This window comes from Triticum dicoccoides, chromosome 3B (genome assembly GCF_002162155.2).
Source record: "Triticum dicoccoides isolate Atlit2015 ecotype Zavitan chromosome 3B, WEW_v2.0, whole genome shotgun sequence".
Lineage (NCBI taxonomy): Eukaryota > Viridiplantae > Streptophyta > Magnoliopsida > Poales > Poaceae > Triticum > Triticum dicoccoides.
The window spans coordinates 833,767,504-833,793,172 of NC_041385.1; the positions used below are offsets into that span (position 1 = coordinate 833,767,504).

The following is a 25,669-nucleotide window of genomic DNA, read 5'->3' on the forward strand; positions in this document are numbered from 1 at the left end:
GACGCCGCACGTCGCGGCCCCGCCCCGACGTCGCCGCCAGCCCTGCTGCACCTCGCCGTCGCCGCCCGCCCTGCTGCACCTCGCCGTCGTCGTCGCCGTCGCCGGCCGTGAGCAACTTTCTTTTATTTTTGTTAGATTTTTTTGTATAGTTTATAGATTTTTTTTGTTAGATTAGATTTGTAGTAATTTAGATATGTAGTTCATATTGTGTCATTTAGATTGTTTAATTAATTTGTTCATATTATGTTAGATTTTTTTCTGTTAGTAGATTTTTTTGTTAGATTAGATGTGTAGATCTTTTTGTTAGATTAGATGTGGTGTAATTTAGATATGTAGTTCATATTGTGTAATTTAGATTGTAATTAATATGTAGTTCATATTTTTAGTAAGTACTATTTTATTTTATTTATAGTAAGTGCTTCATATATATATAGTTGAACTAGCTAGTTGATTTAATAAACTAATTTATTTTACTATATATAGAAGTAGTTTGTTTTTAGTAAGTAGTACTTTATTTATTTATAGTAAGTGCTTAATTAGTAGTTGAACTAGATAGTTGATTTAATTAATAAAACTACTTTATTTAACTATATATAGAAGTAGTTCCCGCATCGACGTCGGCGATGCCTATCCCGCATCCTCGTCGCCGTCGACTCGGCGGTGGAGGCTTGCTTGATCAGGGCCATGTTCGGGACTGGGCTCCGCCGGGCTGGTATTGGGAGGTGCTACCTTCCGGGGGACGTAGGTTGGTGAGGAGGCAGCCCGTTGTTGACCCGATCCTTGTTTGGTGGCGGTCGCGTGGGCCAGTGACGGTGCCGAGGCTTCCGGACACCACGGAGGTGGTACGTCACCGTGCCAGCGAGGAGGACGTGCACGTCCGTCGTTACATGGTTGCATTGGAGGGCAGGTTCGACAATACCTGGCAGGTTCTTCAGGGATCTCACTGGAGCTATGATCCTGTGATGGTTCCTTATCTTTGGGTGTCCACCGCCCGCGTCGATACCCGTCGGGCGCTACGGTTCTAGTTGTATTAGTGATGCTATATTAGTGATAATATTCGATGATGTACGGACACTAAGAAATGATGTACTTTTGCTTATAATTATTGAATGCATGCTAATTTGAATACTACTTTATTTTATGATTTGGTTTTGCTTATTGAATGCTCATATTGGATAAGTTCTCCTTCATTCCCGTGTGCTAGACAATTTGGTGTAATAATGCACTCAGGAATGAAAGGAGGAGCTACGTACATCACTGATAGTCAACCCGTGATTAATAATCTAGTTTAATATTTGAATTATGAACATAGGCCGGAAATGTCGTACTCGGACGACGAAAACCGCCCGGGGGAGTGCGACTGGTGCCACGACGACCGAGGTATTTGCGACAGGTTCATTGAGCTGGACGAAGATCGTCGCTTCAGCATTAAGCTCGAGTAGACCTTCGATGTTCATACGGTACGCGACCGACGATATTTTTCATGACTTCAACTATTTTAATCATGACAATTCAACTATTTTAATCATGACAATATTTTTCATCTTTTCCAATTCGACTAGCTTATCCCATGCTTTGCAAGACGCTATGTCTTGGAGAGGATGGGTTTTGAAGACCATGAAAGTTTCGAAACCAAAAAAATTATCCTAAGTACCCATCATGGTGTGGATTTTCAAGTAAAGTTGTACAATGCTCAGAGTGTAACCCATTTTGGTTGCAAAAATTGGGAAGCACTTTGCAAGATGTATGGTCTTGATGAGGGTATGCTTGTCACCATGGATCTCGGTGATCCTACAATCGAGCAAGAGAGACCTTCGATTTGGGTCCTTGTGGATACACCTCCAATTCTTCCCCCATGTGAGCTTAACATAGTTATTAAGTAATTTATATTGTTTATTTCAAAATAGTTGACAACTTATCTCCATTGACAGCTTATTTTCATTCTTCAAAGAATGTGCAGAAGATGGTAGACAGAACCTACTACACCGAAGGCTCCGAATTAACTTATCAGGAGAAAAATCATCTGGTCGCATTTTGTACTGATCTTGAGAATTATAATATCTACAATCAAACTCCTCAACATTATGGTCAATACGTGCCACTAGTGCACGTGTTGAACTACGGTAACTACCATGGAGATACCCTGGTAAGATTATTTTTTACTATTACAACATCCGTGCATCTTTTTGCACAGTTCTAAAACTAGTACATCATTGCTAACTACGAAGTTATTACTATGTTTTTCAACAGATAATCCCGAATGATTGTGTGCCTCATCTGATGTATACGCATGGTAGCCTTCATGTTTTGAACATACAACCAGGTCGTCCTACGAATCTCAACAGTCCATATCGGGTTTCTAAAAGAAGTGGAGACATAACAATCAAAGAATGGAAAAAATATATGGACAGTCGTAAGGAGCTTCTTGGAAGTGAAAAGTAGCGAAGGACGAGAATTGGAGACAGGATGATCGCCATTCTTCATAATGGAGAGTCAGGTTCTATATTGTTTTATGCTATTTTACCTGAAGGGTGTTTAGGATCTACCTGATACTGATGATAATGTGCTAAGAACGATTACGTAGGGTTGGGTTCGATGACTATGAGGATGATGATCGTATGACTTATTATTAATAACGAGTAGAAGTTGTATGATGATGCATGATTAGTAGGATTTGTTATTTTATATGATGATGTATGTATTGGGGAACGTAGTAATTTCAAAAAAATTCCTACGCACACGCAAGATCATGGTGATGGCATAGCAACGAGAGGGGAGAGTGTTGTCCACGTACCCTCGTAGACCGTAAGCGGAAGCGTTAGCACAACGCGGTTGATGTAGTCGTATGTCTTCACGATCTGACCAATCCAAGCACCGAACGTACGGCACCTCCGAGTTCAGCACACGTTCAGCTCGATGACGATCCCCGGGCTCCGATCCAGCAAAGCTTCGGGGATGAGTTCCGTCAGCACGATGGCGTGGTGACGATGATGATGTTCTACCGGCGCAGGGCTTCGCCTAAACTCCGCGATGATATGACCGAGGTGGAATATGGTGGAGGGGGGCACCGCACACGGCTAAGGAACGATCCGTAGATCAACTTGTGTGTCCATGGGGTAACCCCACCCCCCGCCGCCGTATATAAAGGAGCCAGGGGGGAGGAGGCGGCCGGCCAAGGAGGGCGCGCCAAGGGGGGAGTCCTACTCCCACCGGGAGTAGGACTCCCTTCTTTCCTAGTTGGAATAGGAGAAGGGGGGAAAGAGGAGGAAGAGGGGAAGGAAAGGGGGGGCGCCGCCCCCCTTCCCTTGTCCTATTCGGACTAGGAAGGGGAGGGGCGCGCGGCCCCCTCCTGCTTCCTTCCCTCTTCTCCCTTGAGGCCCATGTAGGCCCAATAACCCCCCGGGGGGGTTCCGGTAACCTCCCGGTGCTCCGGTAAAATGCCGATTTCACCCGGAACGATACCAATGTCCAAATATAGGCTTCCAATATATCGATCTTTATGTCTCGACCATTTCGAGACTCCTCGTTACGTCTGTGATCACATCCGGGACTCCGAACAAACTTTGGTACATCAAAACTTATAAACTCATAATAAAACTGTCATCGAAACGTTAAGCGTGCGGACCCTACGGGTTCGAGAACTATGTAGACATGACCTAGAACTATTCTCGGTCAATAACCAATAGCGGAACCTGGATGCCCATATTGGTTCCTACATATTCTACGGAGATCTTTATCGGTCAAACCGCATAACAACATACGTTGTTTCCTTTGTCATAGGTATGTTACTTGCCCGAGATTTGATCGTCGGTATCCAATACCTAGTTCAATCTCGTTACCGGCAAGTCCCTTGACTCATTCCGTAATGCAGCATTCCTTAACCAACTCATTTGGTCACATTGCTTGCAAGGCTTATAAAGATGTGCATTACCGAGAGGGCCCAGAGATACCTCTCCGACAATCGGAGTGACAAAACCTAATCTCGAAATACGCCAACTCAACATGTACCTTCGGAGACACCTGTAGTACTCCTTTATAATCACCCAGTTACGTTGTGATGTTTGGTAGTACCCAAAGTGTTCCTCCGGTAAACGGGAGTTGCATATTTCTCATAGTTACAGGAACATGTATAAGTCATGAAGAAAGCAATAGCAATATACTAAACGATCAAGTGCTAGGCTAACGGAATGGGTCATGTCAATCACATCATTCTTCTAATGATGTGATCCCATTAATCAAATGACAACACATGTCTATGGTTAGGAAACATAACCATCTTTGATTAATGAGCTAGTCAAGTAGAGGCATACTAGTGACTATATGTTTGTCTATGTATTCACACATGTATCATGTTTCCGGTTAATACAATTCTAGCATGAATAATAAACATTTATCATGATATGAGGAAATAAATAATAACTTTAATATTGCCTCTAGGGCATATTTCCTTCAGTCTCCCACTTGCACTAGAGTCAATAATCTAGATTACATAGTAATGATTCTAACACCCATGGAGTCTTGGTGCTGATCATGTGTTGATCGTGAGAGTGGCTTAGTCAACGGGTCTGCAACATTCAGATCCGTATGTATCTTGCAAATCTCTATGTCTCCCACTTGGACTTGGTCCCGAATGGAATGGGAGCGTCTCTTGATGTGCTTGGTCCTCTTGTGAAATCTGGATTCCTTTGCCAAGGCAATTGCACCAGTATTGTCACAGAAGATTTTCATTGGTCCCGATGCACTAGGTATGACACCTAGATCGGAAATGAACTCCTTCATCCAGACTCCTCCATTTGCTGCTTCCGAAGCAGCTATGTACTCCGCTTCACATGTAGATCCCGCCACGACGCTTTGTTTAGAACTGCACCAACTTACAGCTCCACCGTTTAATAAAAACACGTATCCGGTTTGCGATTTAGAATCGTCCGGATCAGTGTCAAAGCTTGCATCGACGTAACCATTTACGACTAGCTCTTTGTCACCTCCATATACGAGAAACATCTCCTTAGTCCTTTTCAGGTATTTCAGGATGTTCTTGACCGCTGTCCAGTGATCCATTCCTGGATTACTTTGGTACCTTCCTGCCAAGCTTATTGCTAAGCATACGTCAGGTCTGGTACACAACATTGCATACATGATGGAGCCTATGGCTGAAGCATAGGGAACATCTTTCATTTTCTCTCTATCTTCTGCTGTGGTCGGGCATTGAGTTTGACTCAACTTCACACCTTGTAGTACGGGCAAGAACCCTTTCTTTGCCTGATCCATTTTGAACTTTTTCAAAATTTTATCAAGGTATGTGCTTTGTGAAAGTCCTATTAAGCATCTTGATCTATCTCTATAGATCTTGATGCCCAATATGTAAGTAGCTTCACCGAGGTCTTTCATTGAAAAACTTTTATTCAAGTATCCCTTTATGCTATCCAGAAATTCTATATCATTTCCAATTAATAATATGTCATCTACATATAATATCAGAAATGCTACGGAGCTCCCACTCACTTTCTTGTAAATACAGGCTTCTCCAAAAGTCTGTATAAAACCATATGCTTTGATCACACTATCAAAGCGTTTATTCCAACTCCGAGATGGTTGCACCAGTCCATAAATGGAACGCTGGAGCTTGCACACTTTGTTAGCACCTTTTGGATCTACAAAACCTTCTGGCTGCATCATATACAACTCTTCTTCCAGAAATCCATTCAAGAATGCAGTTTTGACATCCATTTGCCAAATTTCATAATTATGAAATGCAGCAATAGCTAACATGATTCGGACGGACTTAAGCATCGCTACGGGTGAGAAAGTCTCATCGTAGTCAACTCCTTGAACTTCTCGAAAACCTTTCGCAACAAGTCGAGCTTTATAGACAGTTACATTACCATCAGCATTAGTCTTCTTCTTAAAAATCCATTTATTCTCAATTGCTTGCCGATCATCGGGCAAGTCAACCAAAGTCCATACTTTGTTTTCATACATGGATCCCATCTCAGATTTCATGGCCTCTAGCCATTTTGCGGAATCTGGGCTCATTATCGCTTCCTCATAGTTCGTAGGTTCATCATGGTCAAGCAACATGACTTCTAGAATTGGATTACCGTACCACTCTGGTGCGGATCTTACTCTGGTAGACCTACGAGGTTCAGTAGAAACTTGATCTGAAGTTTCATGATCAATATCATTAGCTTCCTCACTAATTGGTGTAGTTGTCACAGGAACCGGTTCTTGTGATGAACTACTTTCCAATAAGCGAGTAGATACAGTTATCTCATCAAATTCTACTTTCCTCCCACTCACTTCTTTCGAGAGAAACTCCTTCTCTAGAAAGGATCCGATTTTAGCAACGAAAATCTTGCCCTCAGATCTGTGATAGAAGGTGTACCCAATAGTCTCTTTTGGGTATCCTATGAAGACACATTTCTCCGATTTGGGTTCGAGCTTATCTGGTTGAAGTTTCTTCACATAAGCATCGCAGCCCCAAACTTTAAGAAACGACAACTTTGGTTTCTTGCCAAACCACAGTTCGTAAGGTGTCGTCTCAACGGATTTTGATGGTGCCCTATTTAACGTGAATGCGGCCGTCTCTAAAGCATAAACCCAAAACGATAGCGGTAAATCAGTAAGAGACATCATAGATCGCACCATATCTAGTAAAGTACGATTACGATGTTCGGACACACCATTTCGTTGTGGTGTTCCGGGTGGCGTGAGTTGCGAAACTATTCCACATTGTTTCAAGTGTAGACCAAACTCGTAACTCAAATATTCTCCTCCACGATCAGATCGTAGAAACTTTATTTTCTTGTTATGATGATTTTCCACTTCACTCTGAAATTCTTTGAACTTTTCAAATGTTTCAGACTTGTGTTTCATCAAGTAGATATACCCATATCTGCTCAAATCATCTGTGAAGGTGAGAAAATAACGATACCCGCCGCGAGCCTCAACATTCATTGGACCACAAACATCAGTATGTATGATTTCCAACAAATCAGTTGCTCGCTCCATAGTTCCGGAGAACGGCGTTTTAGTCATCTTGCCCATGAGGCACGGTTCGCAAGTACCAAGTGATTCATAATCAAGTGATTCCAAAAGCCCATCAGTATGGAGTTTCTTCATGCGCTTTACACCGATATGACCTAAACGGCAGTGCCACAAATAAGTTGCACTATCGTTATCAACTCTGCATCTTTTGGTTTCAACACTATGAATATGTGTATCACTACTATCGAGATTTAATAAAAATAGACCATTCTTCAAGGGTGCATGAACATAAAAGATATTACTCATACAAATAGAACAACCATTATTCTCTGATTTAAATGAATAACCGTCTCGCATCAAACAAGATCCAGATATAATGTTCATGCTCAACGCTGGCACCAAATAACAATTATTTAGGTCTAAAACTAATCCCGATGGTAGATGTAGAGGTAGCGTGCCGACCGCGATCACATCGACTTTGGAACCATTTCCCACGCGCATCGTCACCTCGTCCTTAGCCAATCTTCGCTTAATTCGTAGTCCCTGTTTCGAGTTGCAAATATTAGCAACAGAACCAGTATCAAATACCCAGGTGCTACTGCGAGCATTAGTAAGGTACACATCAATAACATGTATATCACATATACCTTTGTTCACTTTGACATCCTTCTTATCCGCCAAATACTTGGGGCAGTTCCGCTTCCAGTGTCCAGTCTGCTTGCAGTAGAAGCACTCATTTTCAGGCTTAGGTCCAGACTTGGGTTTCTTCTCTTGAGCAACAACTTGCTTGCTGTTCTTTTTGAAGTTCCCCTTCTTCTTACCTTTGCCCTTTTTCTTGAAACTGGTGGTCTTGTTAACCATCAACACTTGATGCTTCTTCTTGATTTCTACCTCTGCGGCTTTTAGCATCGTGAAGAGCTCGGGAATAGTCTTGTTCATCCCTTGCATATTATAGTTCATCACGAAGCTCTTGTAGCTTGGTGCAGTGATTAAAGAATTCTGTCAATGACACTATCATCAGGAAGATTAACTCCCAGTTGAATCAAGTGATTATTATACCCAGACATTTTGAGTATGTGTTCACTGATAGAACTATTCTCCTCCATCTTGTAGCTATAGAACTTATTGGAGACTTCATATCTCTCAATCCGGGCATTTGCTTGAAATATTAACTTCAACTCCTGGAACATCTCATATGCTCCATGACGTTCAAAACGTCATTGAAGACCCGGTTCTAAGCCGTAAAGCATGGCACACTGAACTATCGAGTAGTCATCAGCTTTGCTCTGCCAGACGTTCTTAACATCGTCAGTTGCATCAGCAGCAGGCCTGGCACCCAGCGGTGCTTCCAGGACGTAACTTTTCTGTGCAGCAATGAGGATAATCCTCAGGTTACGGACCCAGTCCGTGTAATTGCTACCATCATCTTTCAACTTTGCTTTCTCAAGGAACGCATTAAAATTCAACGGAACAACAGCACGACCTATCTATCTACAAACAAATATAGACAAGAAAAATACTATCAGGTACTAAGTTCATGATAAATTTAAGTTCAATTAATCATATTACTTAAGAACTCCCACTTAGACAGACATCTCTCTAGTCATCTAAGTGATCACGTGATCCAAATCAACTAAACCATGTCCGATCATCACGTGAGATGGCGTAGTTTCAATGGTGAACATCACTATGTTGATCATATCTACTATATGATTCACGTTCGACCTTTCGGTCTCCGTGTTCCGAGGCCATATATGTATATGCTAGGCTCGTCAAGTATGACCTGAGTATTCCGCTTGTGCAACTGTTTTGCACCCGTTGTATTTGAACGTAGAGCCTATCACACCCGATCATCACGTGGTGTCTCAGCACGAAGAACTTTCGCAACGGTGCATACTCAGGGAGAACACTTCTTGATTATTAGTGAGAGATCATCTTAAAATGCTACCGTCAATCAAAGCAAGATAAGATGCATAAAGGATAAACATCACATGCAATCAATATAAGTGATATGATATGGCCATCATCATCTTGTGCTTGTGATCTCCATCTTCGAAGCACCGTCGTGATCACCATCGTCACCGGCGCGACACCTTGATCTCCATCGTAGAATCGTTGTCGTTACGCCATCTATTTCTTCTACAACTATCGCTACCGCTTAGAGATAAAGTAAAGCAATTACAGGGCGTTTGCATTTCATACAATAAAGCGACAACCATATGGCTCCTGCCAGTTGCCGATAACTTCGGTTACAAAACATGATCATCTCATACAATAAAATATAGCATCACGTCTTGACCATATCACATCACAACATGCCCTACAAAAACAAGTTAGACGTCCTCTACTTTGTTGTTGCAAATTTTACGTGGCTGCTACGGGCTTTAGCAAGAACCGTTCTTACCTACGCATAAAAACCACAACGATAGTTCGTCAAGTTGGTGCTGTTTTAACCTTCGCATGGACCGGGCGTAGCCACACTCGATTCAGCTAAAGTGAGAGAGACAGACACCCGCCAGCCACCTTTAAGCACGAGTGCTCGCACCGGTGAAACCAGTCTCGCGTAAGCGTACGCATAATGTCGGTCCGGGCCGCTTCATCTCACAATACTACCGAACCAAAGTATGACATGCTGGTAAGCAGTATGACTTGTATAGCCCATAACTCACTTGTGTTCTACTCGTGCATATAACATCAACGCATAAAACCTAGGCTCGGATGCCACTGTTGGGGAACGTAGTAATTTCAAAAAATTTCCTACGCACACGCAAGATCATGGTGATGGCATAGCAACGAGAGGGGAGAGTGTTGTCCACGTACCCTCGTAGACCGTAAGCAGAAGCATTAGCACAACGCGGTTGATGTAGTCGTACGTCTTCACGATCCGACCGATCCAAGCACTGAACGTACGACACCTCCGAGTTCAGCACACGTTCAGCTCGATGACGATCCCCGGGCTCCGATCCAGCAAAGCTTCGGGAATGAGTTCCGTCAGCACGACGGCGTGGTGACAATGATGATGTTCTACCGGTGCAGGGCTTCGCCTAAACTCCGCGACGATATGACCGAGGTGGAATATGGTGGAGGGGGGCACCGCACACGGCTAAGGAACGATCCGTAGATCAACTTGTGTCTCCATGGGGTGCCCCCCCCCCCGCCCCCGTATATAAAGGAGCCAGGGGGAAGGAGGCGGCCGGCCAAGGAGGGCGCGCCAAGGGGGGAGTCCTACTCCCACCGGGAGTAGGACTCCCTTCTTTCCTAGTTGGAATAGGAGAAGGGGGGAACGAGGAGGAAGAGGGGAAGGAAAGGGGGGGGGGGGCGCCGCCTGCCTTCCCTTGTCCTATTCAGACTAGGAAGGGGAGGGGCGCGCGGCCCCCTCCTGCTTCCTTCCCTCTTCTCCCTCGAGGCCCATGTAGGCCCAATAACCCCCCGGGGGGGTTCCGGTAACCTCCCGGTGCTCCGGTAAAATGCCGATTTCACCCGGAACGATTCCAATGTCCAAATATAGGCTTCCAATATATCGATCTTTATGTCTCGACCATTTCGAGACTCCTCGTTACGTCCGTGATCACATCCGGGACTCCGAACAAACTTCAGTACATCAAAACTTATAAACTCATAATAAAACTGTCATTGTAACGTTAAGCGTGCGGACCCTACGGGTTCGAGAACTATGTAGACATGACCTAGAACTATTCTCGGTCAATAACCAATAGCGGAACCTGGATGCCCATATTGGTTCCTACATATTCTACGAAGATCTTTATCGGTCAAACCGCATAACAACATACATTGTTCCCTTTGTCATCGGTATGTTACTTGCCCGAGATTTGATCATCGGTATCCAATACCTAGTTCAATCTCGTTACCGGCAAGTCTCTTTACTCGTTCCGTAATGCATCATTCCGTAACCAACTCATTTGGTCACATTGCTTGCAAGGCTTATAAAGATGTTCGTTACCGAGAGGGCCCAGAGATACCTCTCCGACAATCGGAGTGATAAAACCTAATCCCGAAATATGCCAACTCAACATGTACCTTCGGAGACACCTGTAGTACTCCTTTATAATCACCCAGTTACGTTGTGACGTTTGGTAGTACCCAAAGTGTTCCTCCGGTAAACCGGAGTTGCATATTTCTCATAGTTACAGGAACATGTATAAGTCATGAAGAAAGCAATAGCAATATACTAAACGATCAAGTGCTGGGCTAACGGAATGGGTCATGTCAATCACATCATTCTTCTAATGATGTGATCCCATTAATCAAATGACAACACATGTCTATGGTTAGGAAACATAACCATCTTTGATTAATGAGCTAGTCAAGTAGAGGCATACTAGTGACTATATGTTTGTCTATGCATTCACACATGTATCATGTTTCCGGTTAATACAATTCTAGCATGAATAATAAACATTTATCATGATATGAGGAAATAAATAATAATTTTATTATTGCCTCTAGGGCATATTTCCTTCAGTATGATGCGAGCATGCATGAGCATGTTATATCAGCGGGTGAAATAAATATAGCAGCAGCGTTGATAAACCAAGGACGAAGATATAAGAGAGGACACTTCTCTCTATTAGCTAGCTAATAACAACCTAAAAATAACCCCCAAAACCCCTAAAGCAGCCACTTTTGTAAAAAAAACATGGACTTTTGGTCCCGGTTGGTGCCAGCAACCGGGACCAAAGGCCCCCCCTGACTGGGCTCGGCGGACCGTCCACGTGGAGGCACATCTGTCCCGGTTCGTGTTTGAACCGGGACTAATGGGTGGAGGTATTTGTAACGACCCATTAGTCCCGGTTCATGAACCGGGACTAAAGGCCCTTACGAACCGGGACTAATCGGTGTTTTTCTACTAGTCTTGTTAATCCTGAGACGGATGCGATGGGCTGTTTCATAGGACTCAGGACATCCCAGAGTGATACTCAATAAGAAAGTAAGAATGTCTCTAAACATCTTTACGTCCCAGCGAAGGCTCCTGCTCATGTCCCGCGACCTCTGACATGCCGGACGCGGGGGCTTCAGGCGCGGACAATGGCATGGATGAACTCCCGGGCTATGTTGGCCACTGTACTGGACCGAGCAAGCCTGAAATCACCGAGGCTTGACAAGAAACACCTAAAGCTACTATCTAGGAACAATGCCAAGTCATCGGCGAAAGATTTATCGGCCTTGCGCAAGGATGTTGCACTTCCTCTGAGGCCTCACCATCATGACATGAATCATCAGTAGCGGAGGCGCCTCGAAACCCCCAATGGGTTATGCTGGAATTTAGTCTATATTGGGGCAGCCCAATAACTATTTCAGATATTCCTAATAAATCCTAGAGGCCCACTTAGCCCATTTGTGCAAGGCAAGGGATACTACTAAAGTTTAGTCCCATATTGCTAGTTGAGTGGGAATTGGACCTCCTTATAAGGGAGGTTCTTTCCCCACTTGTATGAGCATGAGAACAAGAGGGACATCCACGCGCACTCCTCCTCCGCCGCCCGCCGCGGGTTGCGGGTTGCGGGAATGAGCCGAGCTGATGTCTAAATTTTTGCCACGCACTACGGGTATATGAAAGGAGCTGAAAAGTTTTTGCTATAAGAGAGGTCGCTCCTCTCCCCAGATACACATCAGAAGGTCCTCTTACTCTCGCCACACAGTTCCAACCTCTGCGCTACTGCTGTCTTCCTCATCCCGGCTTGCGGCGTGCACCGCACGTCGCGACAGTAGGCCTTCAAGACCGCACCTTTTGAGTCATGTACGGGAGAAGGGTGATAAGGTTTTTGGGGAGCGCTCAGTGCGACTACTGGCTGCTTCATCACGGACGATCCGACTACTGGCTGCTTCATCACGGACGATCCGGTCGCCGACGACTACTTCCCCGATGTCCACGACCTCCTCGATGACATGGCAGGCGAGGACACAGACCCCAAGTCCAGCGCTTCTGCTACTGCTGTGCCATATGTGTTCTTCTCCTTTCTGTTAGAAGTCCTCCTACAGTTCTTGGCTCTAGTTTCGGCCCTACGTATGTTAGGTTCTGTTTCGTATAAGCAACTTCATCTAGTGCCTGTTCTAGATGTGTTTACCTCAAGTTCATATATGCAGACGATGTTTACCTTCTCTCTGTCAGATTGCATGACTTGCTTTATATTTGCTATTTTAGTCATGCTTTATCTAGTATTTTTGTTAATAAAATCATTCGGTAAATTGCTCATATTTCCAACAATCCAAAAACCTTATTATAGGCAATTTACCCCGAGTGGTGTTGCTGCTTCCATGAGACCTCCTATGTTTGAGGGTATCCACTATAAGAGGTGGCGCGTGAGAGCAGTCTTATGGTTTCAGACCATGAGCTGCTATGACGCCACTCTTGGCAAACCTGAAGGGGAGCAAGATGCCCAACAGGCACAAGCTTTTCAGAAAATGGATAGCTTGTTTAAGGCTGCGCTCTTGAGTGTTCTTGGAGAGAACATAGTTGATGTTTATGCGTCAATTGATAATGGAAAAGATATGTGGGACGCACTCGAGGCCAAGTTTGGGGTCTCGGATGCCGGCACTGAGCTGTACATCATGGAGCAATTCTATGATTACAGGATGACTGAAGAGCGCTCCGTGGTTGAGCAGGCTCATGAGATACAGTCATTTGCTAGAGAACTTGAGCACTTCAATTGCATGCTACCGGACAAGTTTGTTGCCGGGGGTATCATCACTAAGCTTCCTCCTTCATGGAGGAACTTTGCTACCTTACTGAAACATAAGAGACAGGAGTTTTCTGTTCCGGATCTCATTGGTACTCTTGATGTGGAAGAAAAGGCAAGAGCAAAGGACACACGTGCTCGATGTATTGAGGGAGGATCTAGTGCCAATGTGGTACAAAAGCAGAACTTCCAGCCCCACAAGTTCAAGAACAAGGGCAAGTTTGATGGTAAAGCAAAGTTTGATGGGAAGAACAAGGTTGTGCAACACACGAACTTCAAGAAGAAGAATGGCAAGAAGAAAGGTGCTTGTCATGTGTGTGGAGATCCTGATCATTGGGCTCCTAGTTGCCCTAATCGCTATGACAAGCGTCATCCTGGGAAAGGCGGCAAGACCACTAATGTTGTCATTGGAGACACTGACATGAAGGATGCTGGGTATGGTATATTTCCCACTATTCTTTCAGTATGTCATTCTCCTGACTGGTTGATTGACACGGGTGCTAATGTGCATGTATGTGGTGATATTTCCATGTTTTCGTCTTATCATACCGCAGGGACTTCAACCGTGCTGATGGGCAACGGTTCAAGTGCTTCTGTTCGTGGTTCTGGCACGGTCGATCTGAAGTTTACTTCGGGGAAGATCGTGCGGCTGAAGAACGTACATTATGTCCCCTCCATCAATACAAATCTTGTTAGAGGATCTCTTCTATGTAGAGATGGCTACAAGCTTGTCTTTGAGTCGAATAAATTTGTAATATCCAAGTATGGAACCTTTGTTGGTAAAGGCTATGAGTCAGGAGGCCTGTTTCGTTTATCTTTATCAGACGTTTGCAATAAAGTTGTTAATCATATTTGCAACAATAGTGAATCAAATTTGTGGCATTCACGTCTTTGACATGTTAACTTTGGTTGCATGTCGCGACTAGCGAAGTTGAACTTAATCCCTAGTTCCACCATTGTCAAGTGATCTAAGTGTCAAGTGTGTGTGCAAGCTAAGCAACCTCGTAAGTCTCACACGACTGCGGAAATGAGAAATCTTGCACCACTAGAGCTCATACATTCAGATCTATGTGAAATGAATGGTGTGTTGACAAAAGGTGGAAAGAAATATTTCATGACGTTAATTGATGACTCCACTAGATACTACCGTGTGTATCTTCTGAAATCTAAGCATGAGGCTTTGAACTTTTTCAAGATCTATAAAGCTGAAGTGGAAAACCAACTTGATCGAAAAATCAAGAGGCTTAGGTCCGACCGTGGTGGAGATTATTTTTCCAATGAATTTGATGTTTTTTGTGCGGAACATGGTATAATCCATGAGAGGACGCCTCCCTACTCACCTCAGTCAAATGGGGTGGCCGAAAGAAAGAACCGTACTCTAACTTATTTGGTTAACGCCATGTTAGACACATCGGGTCTCTCCAAGGCATGGTGGGGGGAGGCGACATTGACTTCTTGTGATGTCCTAAACCGAGTTCCCACAAAGAACAAAGAGATAACTCCATTTGAGGAATGGCAGAAGAAAAGGTTAAAGCTCTCTTATCTACGAACCTGGGGTTGTTTGGCGAAAGTCAATGTGCCAATTCCAAAGAAGCGGAAGCTGGGACCAAAAACTGTGGATTGTGTTTTCCTGGGATATGCTTTTCATAGCATTGGCTATAGATTCTTGGTTATAAAATCTGAGGTACCTGACATGCATGTCGGTACGATCATGGAATCGAATGATGCGACTTTCTTTGAAGATATCTTTCCCATGAAGGATATGGCTACCCCATCTAATCAGGAGATGCCTAGTTCATCGAATCAGGAACCAGTTACAATTACCGAACCTGCCATTTCGATGGAACACTTTGAAAGTCCTTTGGAGGAGAACAATGAAGTTCCTACTAGGAGCAAGAGACAGAGGACTACAAAGTCTTTTGGTGATGATTTTTTTGTGTATCTCATAGATGACACTCCCAGTTCTATTTCAGAGGCCTATGCATCTTAAGATACTGACTACTGGAAGGAAGCAGTTCGTAGCGAGATGGATTCCATCTTGGCGAATGAAACTTGGGAGATAACTGATCGTCCTTATGGGTGCAAACCTATAGGATGCAAATGGGTATTCAAGAAGAAGCTTAGGCCTGATGGTACTATCGAAAAGTACAAGGCTCGGCTCGTGGCTAAGGGTTATACCCAAAAGGAAGGTGAAGACTTCTTTGATACTTACTCACCTGTGGCTCGACTGACCACTATTCGAGTTCTACTTTCACTAGCTGCCTCACATGGTCTTCTCGTTCATCAAATGGATGTTAAGACTGCTTTCCTAAATGGAGAGTTGGATGAGGACATTTATATGGAACAACCAGATGGATTTGTAATAGATGGTCAGGAAGGAAAAGTGTGCAAGTTACTAAAGTCTTTGTATGGACTCAAGCAAGCACCCAAACAGTGGCATGAGAAGTTCGAAAGAACTTTAACAGCTGCAGGCTTTGTTGTGAACGAAGCTGATAAATGTGTGTACTATCGCCATGGTGGGGGCGAGGGAGTTATGCTTTGCTTGTATGTTGATGACATACTGATTTTTGGAACAAATCTGAATGTTATTAAGGAGGTCAAGGATTTCCTATCTCGCTGTTTTGAGATGAAGGATTTAGGAGTGGCTGATGTCATTCTGAACATCAAGTTGTTGAGAGATGATGATGGTGGGATTACATTGCTTCAATCTCACTATGTGGAAAAGATCTTGAGTCGCTTTGGCTTAGTGACTGCAAGCCCTCTCCAACACCATATGATGCTAGCGTGCTGCTTCGAAAGAATCGAAAAATTGCTAGAGATCAATTGAAGTATTCTCAGATTATTGGCTCGCTTGTGTACTTAGCCAGTGCTACAAGACCTGACATCTCTTTTGCTGTTAGCAAACTGAGTCGGTTTGTTTCAAAACCAGGAGATGTGCATTGGAAAGCTCTAGAGAGAGTTTTGCGTTATTTGAAAGGCACTGCAAATTATGGAATTCACTACACTGGGCACCCAAAGGTGCTTGAATGGTACAGTGACTCAAACTGGATCTCAGATGCTGATGAGATAAAGGCCACGAGCAGTTATGTATTCACTCATGGAGGTGGCGCTGTTTCTTGGAAGTCTTGCAAGCAGACCATCTTAACGAGGTCAACAATGAAAGCAGAACTCACAACACTAGATACAGCTACGGTTGAAGCAGATTGGCTTCGCCGGCTCTTGAATGACTTGTCGGTTGTTGAGAAACCTGTACCGGGTGTCCTTATGAACTGCGACAATCAAACTATGATCACGAAAGTGAGCAGCTCAAAGGATAACATGAAGTCATCAAGACACGTTCAGAGAAGGTTAAAGTCTGTCAGGAAAATGAAAAACTCCGGAGTTATTGCATTGGATTATATCCAAACGTCTAAAAATCTGGCAGATCCTTTTACTAAGGGTCTATCGCGTAATGTGATAGATAATGCATCGAGGGAGATGGGTATGAGACCCACAATATGAGTTGTTCACAGTGGTAACCTATTCTTTGTGATCGGAGATCCCGTGAATTAGATGTGGAAGACAAGCTGTTGGTCAACTGAGAGGAGAGTATCCCTACTATTCATAATACCACTCCATGAAGATGCAATACTCTCCTAATCTGCATGGCAGGTTGATGTATATCTTAATGTGTTCTAAGTGGCTTATTTAAGCAGAGATGTTATCCTGCAGAACATCTTTTTAAGAACACACCTATATGAGTCTGATTGTCCAACGTCGCAATCTATGAGAGTAGGGTTCTCTCTAGTAAACTCATGAAAGGTCATGGAGTATGACACATAAGCTCCACCCGCGGGGAAGACCCACGGTAGCCACGTATCGGTCAAGGCTTTATGTGAAGCTAGATTCGCAGAAAACTTGCAGTTCAAGGCCCAGTCCACTGTTCAAGTTGCTTACTAGTGTAGCATAGAGTTCTAGGTGGAAGTTCAACTTAACAGTCTCCACTGCAGTACCGGTATATAAAACAGTATTTTGGAACCAAAGGCAAATTTCTGTGTGCCTCTGGGATCTGGTAGGGGATTGCTGGAATTTAGTCTATATTGGGGCAGCCCAATAACTATTTCAGAAATTCCTAATAAATCCTAGAGGCCCACTTAGCCCATTTGTGCAAGGCAAGGGATACTACTAAAGTTTAGTCCCACATTGCTAGTTGAGTGGGAATTGGACCTCCTTATAAGGGAGGTTCTTTCCCCACTTGTATGAGCATGAGAACAAGAGGGACATCCACGCGCGCTCCTCCTCCGCCGACCGCCTCGCCACGACGCGCCACGCCACGCCACGACACGCCTGCGCTACTGCTGTCTTCCTCATCCCGGCTTGCGGCGTGCACCGCACGTCGGGACAGTAGGCCTCTGAGACCGCACCTTTTGAGTCGTGCACCTTCCTTAGCGCGACTACTGGCTGCTTCATCACGGACGATCCGGTCGCCGACGACTTCTTCGCCGACGTCCACGACCTCCTCGACCACATGGCAGGCGAGGACACCAACCCCAAGTCCAGCGCTTCTGCTGCTGCTGTGCCGTACGTGTTCTTCTCCTTTCTGTTAGAAGTTCTCCTACAGTTCTTGGCTCTAGTTTTGGCCCTACGTATGTTAGGTTCTGTTTCGTATAAGCAACTTCATCTAGTGTCTGTTCTAAATGTGTTTACCTCAAGTTCATACATGCAGACGATGTTTACCTTCTCTCATTGCATGAATTGTTTTATATTTGCTATTTTAGTCATGCTTTATCTACTATATTTGTTAATAAAATCATTCGGTAAATTGCTCATATTTTCAACAGGTTCACGGACCCTCGACGGGTCCTACCGCTCACCTACGGACCCGCGGGGTCCTAACTTTGTTAATATAAGCCTGCATACGATGATACGAACATGGTTGAGCATAGATAAAGGCAGCAGCTATGCGGCATCCGATGTCATGCGGCGACAAAACATTCGCCTAGTCAGCCATTGGATGCATGCAATAGCTGCCATACCGTTCAAGCTCCCACGCCCACGAATCCACGACTCAGTCATGGTCTTCTGCTAATTGTGTTTGTTCAGCTCTCACACAGCACGACAGCCAGCGGGACCACATGGGAGCTCCGTCAGAGCATAGCCGGAGTGTCGCCGCACGCTTTGCAGTCTCGGCCTTGTAGCACACTGACGCCGTCATAACACCGCCTCACGGCACGCCCCGGGTCTTTGCAGCATCGGCTTGAAGCACAGCGGCGCCTTCGTAGCACCGCCTCGCAACACACCGCGGGTCGTCGCAGCACCACTTGCCGCACGGCTTCGCCGTCGCTGCAACGCCAAAGCAGGCCGAGCCGCCATCGCAGCACTACCTCGCAGCATGGCGTTGTCGTCGCAACATCGCCGAAGTAGTCGGAGCCGCCGTCGCAACATCGCCGAAGTAGTCGGAGCCCCGTCGCAGCACTGGTTCGTAGCACAACGTCGTCATTGTGGCATCGTCGGAGGCCCGGAGCAGCCCGAGCCGCCATCCCAGCACTAGCTCGCAGCACGGCGTTGTTGTCGCAACATCACCGGAATAGCCCGAGCCGTCGTCGCAACACATCGTTGTCATCGTGGCATCGCAGGAGCTGCTCGAGCCGCCATCGCAGCACTAGCCTGCAGTACGGCGCCGCCGTCGCAATATCGCCGGAGCAGCCACAGCCACCGTCGTCACATCCATCACGCAGTTGAGCCATTGTCACATCATTGGTTCGCAGCACGCCTGAGCCGTTGCGGCAATGCCGAACGAGCCCGATCTGTCATAGCAACATCATCACAACTGGGAGGTCGTCGTAGTAACGCCGCCGCATGCCGTCGAAGCATCGTGGCCGGAGTACCCAGGTAGCATCTCTCCACACAAGGAACTATCAACTACTTGCAGGAATGGAGAGGTTCCCCATGGGTTGTAGCTTTGTGGCAGCAGCACACGCAGGCCTGATTGGAGGGGTTCATGACTAGGTGGCGATGGCGCATGTGACGTTCGTGGAGGTGAATGGAGGAGGGGGAGGTAGGGGAGAAGAGAGTACCGGGAGCATTGGATCGGAGGACACTAGTAGAAAAGAGGGCTTTGGTCCAGGCCGGGTTAGCCCATTAGTCCCGGTTTAGTCCAGAACCGGGACTAATGGGGGCATTAGTCCCGGTTCGTGAGCCTAGGGGCCACGTGGGCCATTTGTCCTGGTTCGTCTGGACCTTTTAGTCCCGGTTGGTGCCACGAACCGGGACTAAAGGGTGTGATGCCCATTAGTACCGGTTCGTGGCACCAACCGGTACTAAAGGATAGACCTTTAGTCCCGGTTTGAGCCACCAACCGGTACTAATGGGGTTTGAGGCATTAGTACCGGTTCATGGCACGAACCGGTACTAAAGGTCCCATTTTCAAACTCTACACACACACACACCCCAACCCTGGATCGCCTTTTTAGTTTTTTAAAAAATAAAAGAAAATAATGAAAATGTCAAAAAAAATAAAAGAAAATAAGTTTCCCATGTGATATGTGGTCTAGTTGTTGGGAAATTTGCAAATGTGAATTTCGACTTTATTTGCAAATTCTCTCTAGAATTTAGTAAAATGGGCATAACTTTTGCATACTAACTCGGATGAAAAAGTTTTTTATATGAAAAATCATCTACTCAAAAAGTTACATCCAAATTTAACGGGGAGAACCCCGTTAAAAATTTTCAAAATCCTCAAAAACCTAACAGAAAAAAAGTTACGAGGCTTTTAAGATCTACAGTGGAAAAAATCGAAAAAAAATTCAAACTGTGGTCAAACAATGGTCAAATTAATTATTTTAGAATATTAGTGTTACTAAATAATTATTTCAGTTATTTTGAATTTTGGTCAAATCTGGTCAAACTGTGGTCAAACAATGGTCAAACTAATTATTCAATAAATATTAGTGTTACTAAATAATTATTGTTTTTTAAAACAATAGTTTCAAACTCAAACAGTGAAATGTGTCACTTCATGCTCAAGCAAAATCCCTGAGGGTTAATAGGATTAACATCTTACTATTGTCAGGAAAACAACAAGTGCAGACTTAGAAACGAGGGAGAATAGAACCCGGAAGTTAAGCGTGATCAGGCTGAGGGAGTGGGAGGATGGGTGACCGTTCGGGAAGTTAGATGATTTGGAATGATGAAGGATGATTAGAGATTAGAGGATAAATTGAGCAGTGATGAGGGGTGGTGATTAGAGATTAGAGGTTAAAATAATTCAGAAATTTGAAAATAAAAAAAAATTCAAAAAAAATCATAAAATTTCCTTTAGTCCCGCTAAAGGTGGAGCTCCACGTGGCCGCGGTCTTTAGTCCCGGTTCGTGTAAGAACTGGGACTAAAGGGGAGAGGCATTAGTAACGACCCTTTAGTCCCGGTTCAAAAACCGGGACTAAAGGGCCTTACCAACCTGGACAAAAGCCCCCCTTTTTCTACTAGTGGGAGGAAGACGATACCAGGATAAGATTTGAGTGGTGGGGCAACGTGGAAGATAGGGGCCCACAGGACGCATGTCGGTCGCGTGAGGCGGCTGTCGACAGGAGAGTCTACATCCGGATGAATCAAATCAATTCCCATAAATTAAACATGGTTGAACATAAATAAAGTGCGTTGTTTCGACTAAAAGATTATTCTCTCTTTTTTACCTAAAAAAACTCTCTCCTCTCTTTCTCTCTAAAAAATACTATACTCTACCATATTTTAGAGGGGGAAAAAGAGAGGAAAGGAAACCCTCTCCTCTCCCCCCTCTCTCTTCTTTCTCTGTCTCTCTCTCTTTCGCTCTCCTTCCCTTGCCGCCGCCGCAACGCCACCTGCACGCAGTTCCTACTGTACTCGAGCGGAGATCACCCTCCTCTCTTCTCGGTAAGCCCTAATCCGCTCCCTCCCCCCTTCCATCTTCTTGGCCCGCGCCGTGAAATTTTGAATCCTCATCCTTCACAGAGCTGAGCAAACCGTCGCCAAAACCCTACCCGCCTGAGCTAGCTCCGAGTCTGATGACGAGAGAGACGGTGATCTTGAGAGCCCTCCTGCTCTAATGTAGGCTAGCAAGATGCATCCGCCACTCCCCCGCTCCAGTGTTTGCTGCGATGGCTCGACCCCCCTTCAAAAACAGCTTTGGTTGATCAGATCTGCTTTGTTTGTGATGCTTGTGTTCCTCACAGTAGTTGTTTAACCGATTTCCCACCTCGGATCTACCGCAGTACAATTGTTCGCATATGGATTGGATGAATTTTAGGCTCTCTAGATCCTACTGTCGGTGTCAGGTAGGATTGTTTGCATATGGATTTGGTGAATTCTAGCCCTCTACAGAGCCTACTGTTAGTGTCAGGTAGCTAGGATTACATTGGAGGGTTGCGGGGCCTCATGGAATTTGTTGCTAACCTCACCATCTTCTACTAGGTCTCAGGATTTTTTTTTGAAGGACCAAACATAGAACTTGCAGCGAGGCGTGGCCCAGGCTTTCAAATCTCAGGATTATAATTGTTCATCATTTCTTCCCGGTGGAAGAAAGTCTTCATCTAGAGATTGATGGAGTAATCCTCATTGTATTTTATGCCAATTTTTTACCAAATATTTAACTAGTAGAAGCTGCTTTATTAGTTCTCATCGTATTTTGTGCCAAATTTGGCCAAATATTTAACTAATAAAAGGTTAATGCATGTCACAAAAAATTATATCATTGGATTCAACTTTGAACATAGCTTCCGATAATATTATTTTTGATGACATGCATTAATATTTCGTTAGTTAAATTTATGCTCAAAATTTGACAGAAAATACGAAAGAGACCAATAAATAGGACAAAGGTAGTACTCAACACATCAACGTAGTAGTAATGATAGTTTTGCTGCTAATTAACGCACCACTTCCAGAACAATGGAACAAGAGTGAAGCAAAACTAATGCAATAGAATGGTGATAATACACCACTACCGGAAGGAAGGCTCCAACAAAATCAAACAGGTTGTTGAATGGCAGGCCATTCAGCTCAGCAACCACAAAGGCGGTACACCAATTGAAAGGTATCATTGCTCTTAATGTTGTAGTCCGCCAGGGTGCGGTGGTCCTCAAGCTGCTTGCCAGCAAAGATGAGGCGCTGCTGTCTAGGGGGAACACCGTTCTTCTCGTAGATCTTCACCTTGACACTGTCGACGGTGTCCGAGCTCCCAACCTCAAGGGTGAGGCTCTTCCATTCCGGCGTCTTCACAAAGATTCGCATCAGACCATCTGGGCTACATGGGAGGAGGATGAGGAGAAGAGTGGACCCTTTACAAATGTTGTGGTCAGCCAAGGTGCGCTTGCCGTCCTCCAGCTGTTTGTTGGCAAAGATGAGGCACTGCTGGACCTTGGGAAAGCCCTCAGTGTTTTCGATCTTGGCCTTCACCTTGTCAATGGTGTCCAGGCTGTCGACTTCCAGAGTGATGGTCCTGCCTTCTAGCGTCTCCGTCACGAAGATTTGCATCTTTTCTTGGAGGTCAAGCGTGAAATCATGCTTGATGTCGTAATCCGCCAATGTACGGTTGTCTTCCAGCTGCACCCCGTCGAAGACAAGGCGGTACTGCTCCTGGATCTTTGCTTTGATTGTGTAAAGGGTGTCTGACAAGTGGACCCCTCTGAGACAGATTTTCCTGCCGGCGGGATTCTTGACAAAGATGTGCACTTTGGATGGGCTAGCAAACCAAAAATCACCAATTGTTAGACAATATTTAGGCTGTAGAACAATACAGAAAAACGTCAATAATTCCAGCAGGTAGTACAAGCAAGTACCTAATAAATAAAAAACAATACAAGCAAGAAGATTAATCTAATCTGTAAATACCTTGTTTATACAAAACATGGTATCACACTAAGCCTAACATGCAAACGTTTCAAGACTTAAGCAAACATAAAAATATACATGCATGGTTCACTCAGTTCTGTACATTGAAGAGACTAGTTAGGCGCCCATGCTTTGCTAGCAAATAAGAAGGAACATATACAATTATTCATCAAGTCATAACAATATATAACGTTCAGGTGTTCATAATGGCACTATTAGCACCTTAGGAGTACTTGTATTTGATAGGCCGAAGATGAGTGGATTTGATTCAATTAGCTAGCTGAGGGATCTAAGCTGACAAAGAATGTGTTCCAGAATCTGATAATAGAGTTTATCCAGTGAACAAAATGCTTTCCTAACAGGATACTGCACTGATCCTAACAGCAACTGAGGGGCTGATTTGCATCAGCTACTAGTATTAACTGTAGGAGACACGCATATAAAATAGAAAAACTGAGTGAAAGATTTATAGAAACAGCTCTGCATATCATGTGTAAGCTTCTGATTTTTAGTAGTGAGGAAAGATTTATAGAAACAGCTCTGCATATCGAATCTCAGTTACATGGAAAGATTCACAAAGACAACTAGTGGAAGGTAAATCATACGCTATCACGTGGATAAGAAATAGTGAGTCTCAGACACCCGACAGCTTAAGAGTTAGACATGGGGGTCAGTATAGCAACACTAGAACCAAATAGATATTTGAGAGCCCGACAAGACCATGAAATTTGCAGACACTTCCAACGCACTGTAGGAAACACGGAGAGGTTCCCGATACAGACAAATGCTGTACCTATTACGAAACTGATAACCCAAAAGGAAGAGCTTACATGGGCTAGATGATCTCAAATGCTTTTTGCCATGAGAGCATGGCATCTCCACAGAATAATTTGACAACATTAACACCGATGCAATGCTGGAAGGCTGGTCAGGGTGGTCAGACAGGCGTCTAAGCAAGGTAAGACCATTGTGATCCAGGTTACACTAGCAGCAAAGAGCCAGGACAAATGGTTCGCACACGATTCGGGAGCAAGAAAAACAGGGAACTCTTCCAGTAGACAGCTGAACCATGACGAACAGGCCAAGCTCCTCCCAACAGGGACTCCGGTTCGAACCCGACAAACCAAAGCTACCGTATGGGGACGCAAGGCAAGACGACCAGAAGATCACGATGGAAGGTAGAGGAGGCGAAAGAGGAGTGGGAAGGGGAGAGAGAGGTTTGCACGGTTCATTTACTCGTCCATGTCGGCACCGTCAATCTGCGATGAATGGCTGCCATCTTCTTCATCGTCCCCGCCGCTGCTGCTGCTGTCGCCAACTTCCTTCTCTTCCTCCTCAGAATCTGCCAAGTCCATCAAACACGCAAGCCACTCAACGACCCCGCACAGAACAAAGAATGTGATGCGTATGCATCGTGCACATTGCGCGCAGGAGTCAGTAAAACTCACCATGGATGCTACCTTCCGTGCCAGAGGCAGAGACAGCAGGAGCAGCTTCCTCGACATGGTCTTCCAGCTTGGGACCAGCAGGTGACAGGTCCAGGCGCTTCTTTGGGGGCATTCTGGCAGGCTGTCTGTCAAGGATTTGATTTTCATGTTAGTGATTCTGCACAGGGATCTCTATGACAGTCAGTAATTCATATGCCAATTAATTGCTAATGGAAGATTTGATTTTCATGTTAGTCAAAGCGCGATGCAGGTGCGGCAAGTTGGGGTGGGGATGGGGTACAATTCGGAAGAGAAATGGCATAGCTTCATCACCAAAAAGTAAACATAAAGTGCCCAATTAGCTTACTAACACTTTCTAGAATAGAACCAACAACTAGCAGGCAAATGCCAAATCAGGCAACAAGACTCAACATTACAGAGGCTAGCTAGAGCACCCTTCAGAATTGCTACACTACAATCTACAATGCATTGATCCTATTCAGGCTTATAGTAACTAAAGTTAACAGCATGCAGATGCTTCCGTCCAGCTTTTATATTTACCTAAAAAACGTCGACGCTTGCATGTTGCAACAGGTCGTACAAGCAACGACAGAAATATCTAGTGACAAAGGCTGAAGAATACATATGACAATCTTTACTAAGATCGACAATCTTTCCTGTCTATCGTGTGCATAAAGACAAAACAAAATTTCAGA

The 25,669-nt window shown here is 44.8% G+C and overlaps 1 protein-coding gene and 1 pseudogene across 1 annotated transcript in view; one reads left to right on the plus strand and one right to left on the minus strand.

Annotated features, from left to right (window-relative positions):
- The window catches only part of LOC119278776, a 283,671-nt pseudogene that overhangs the window by 47,928 nt on the left and 210,074 nt on the right, over window positions 1-25,669 (plus strand).
- LOC119278777 (polyubiquitin-like) overlaps window positions 1-25,669 on the minus strand; it is a 74,017-nt gene that overhangs the window by 44,539 nt on the left and 3,809 nt on the right. The window contains exons 2-3 of the mRNA XM_037560126.1: window positions 22,704-23,366; window positions 21,805-21,808 (exon numbers count right to left, since the gene is read on the minus strand). Of these exons, the coding sequence (XP_037416023.1) occupies window positions 21,805-21,808; window positions 22,704-23,366 (667 nt within the window). The remainder of the gene's footprint in view (window positions 1-21,804; window positions 21,809-22,703; window positions 23,367-25,669) is intronic.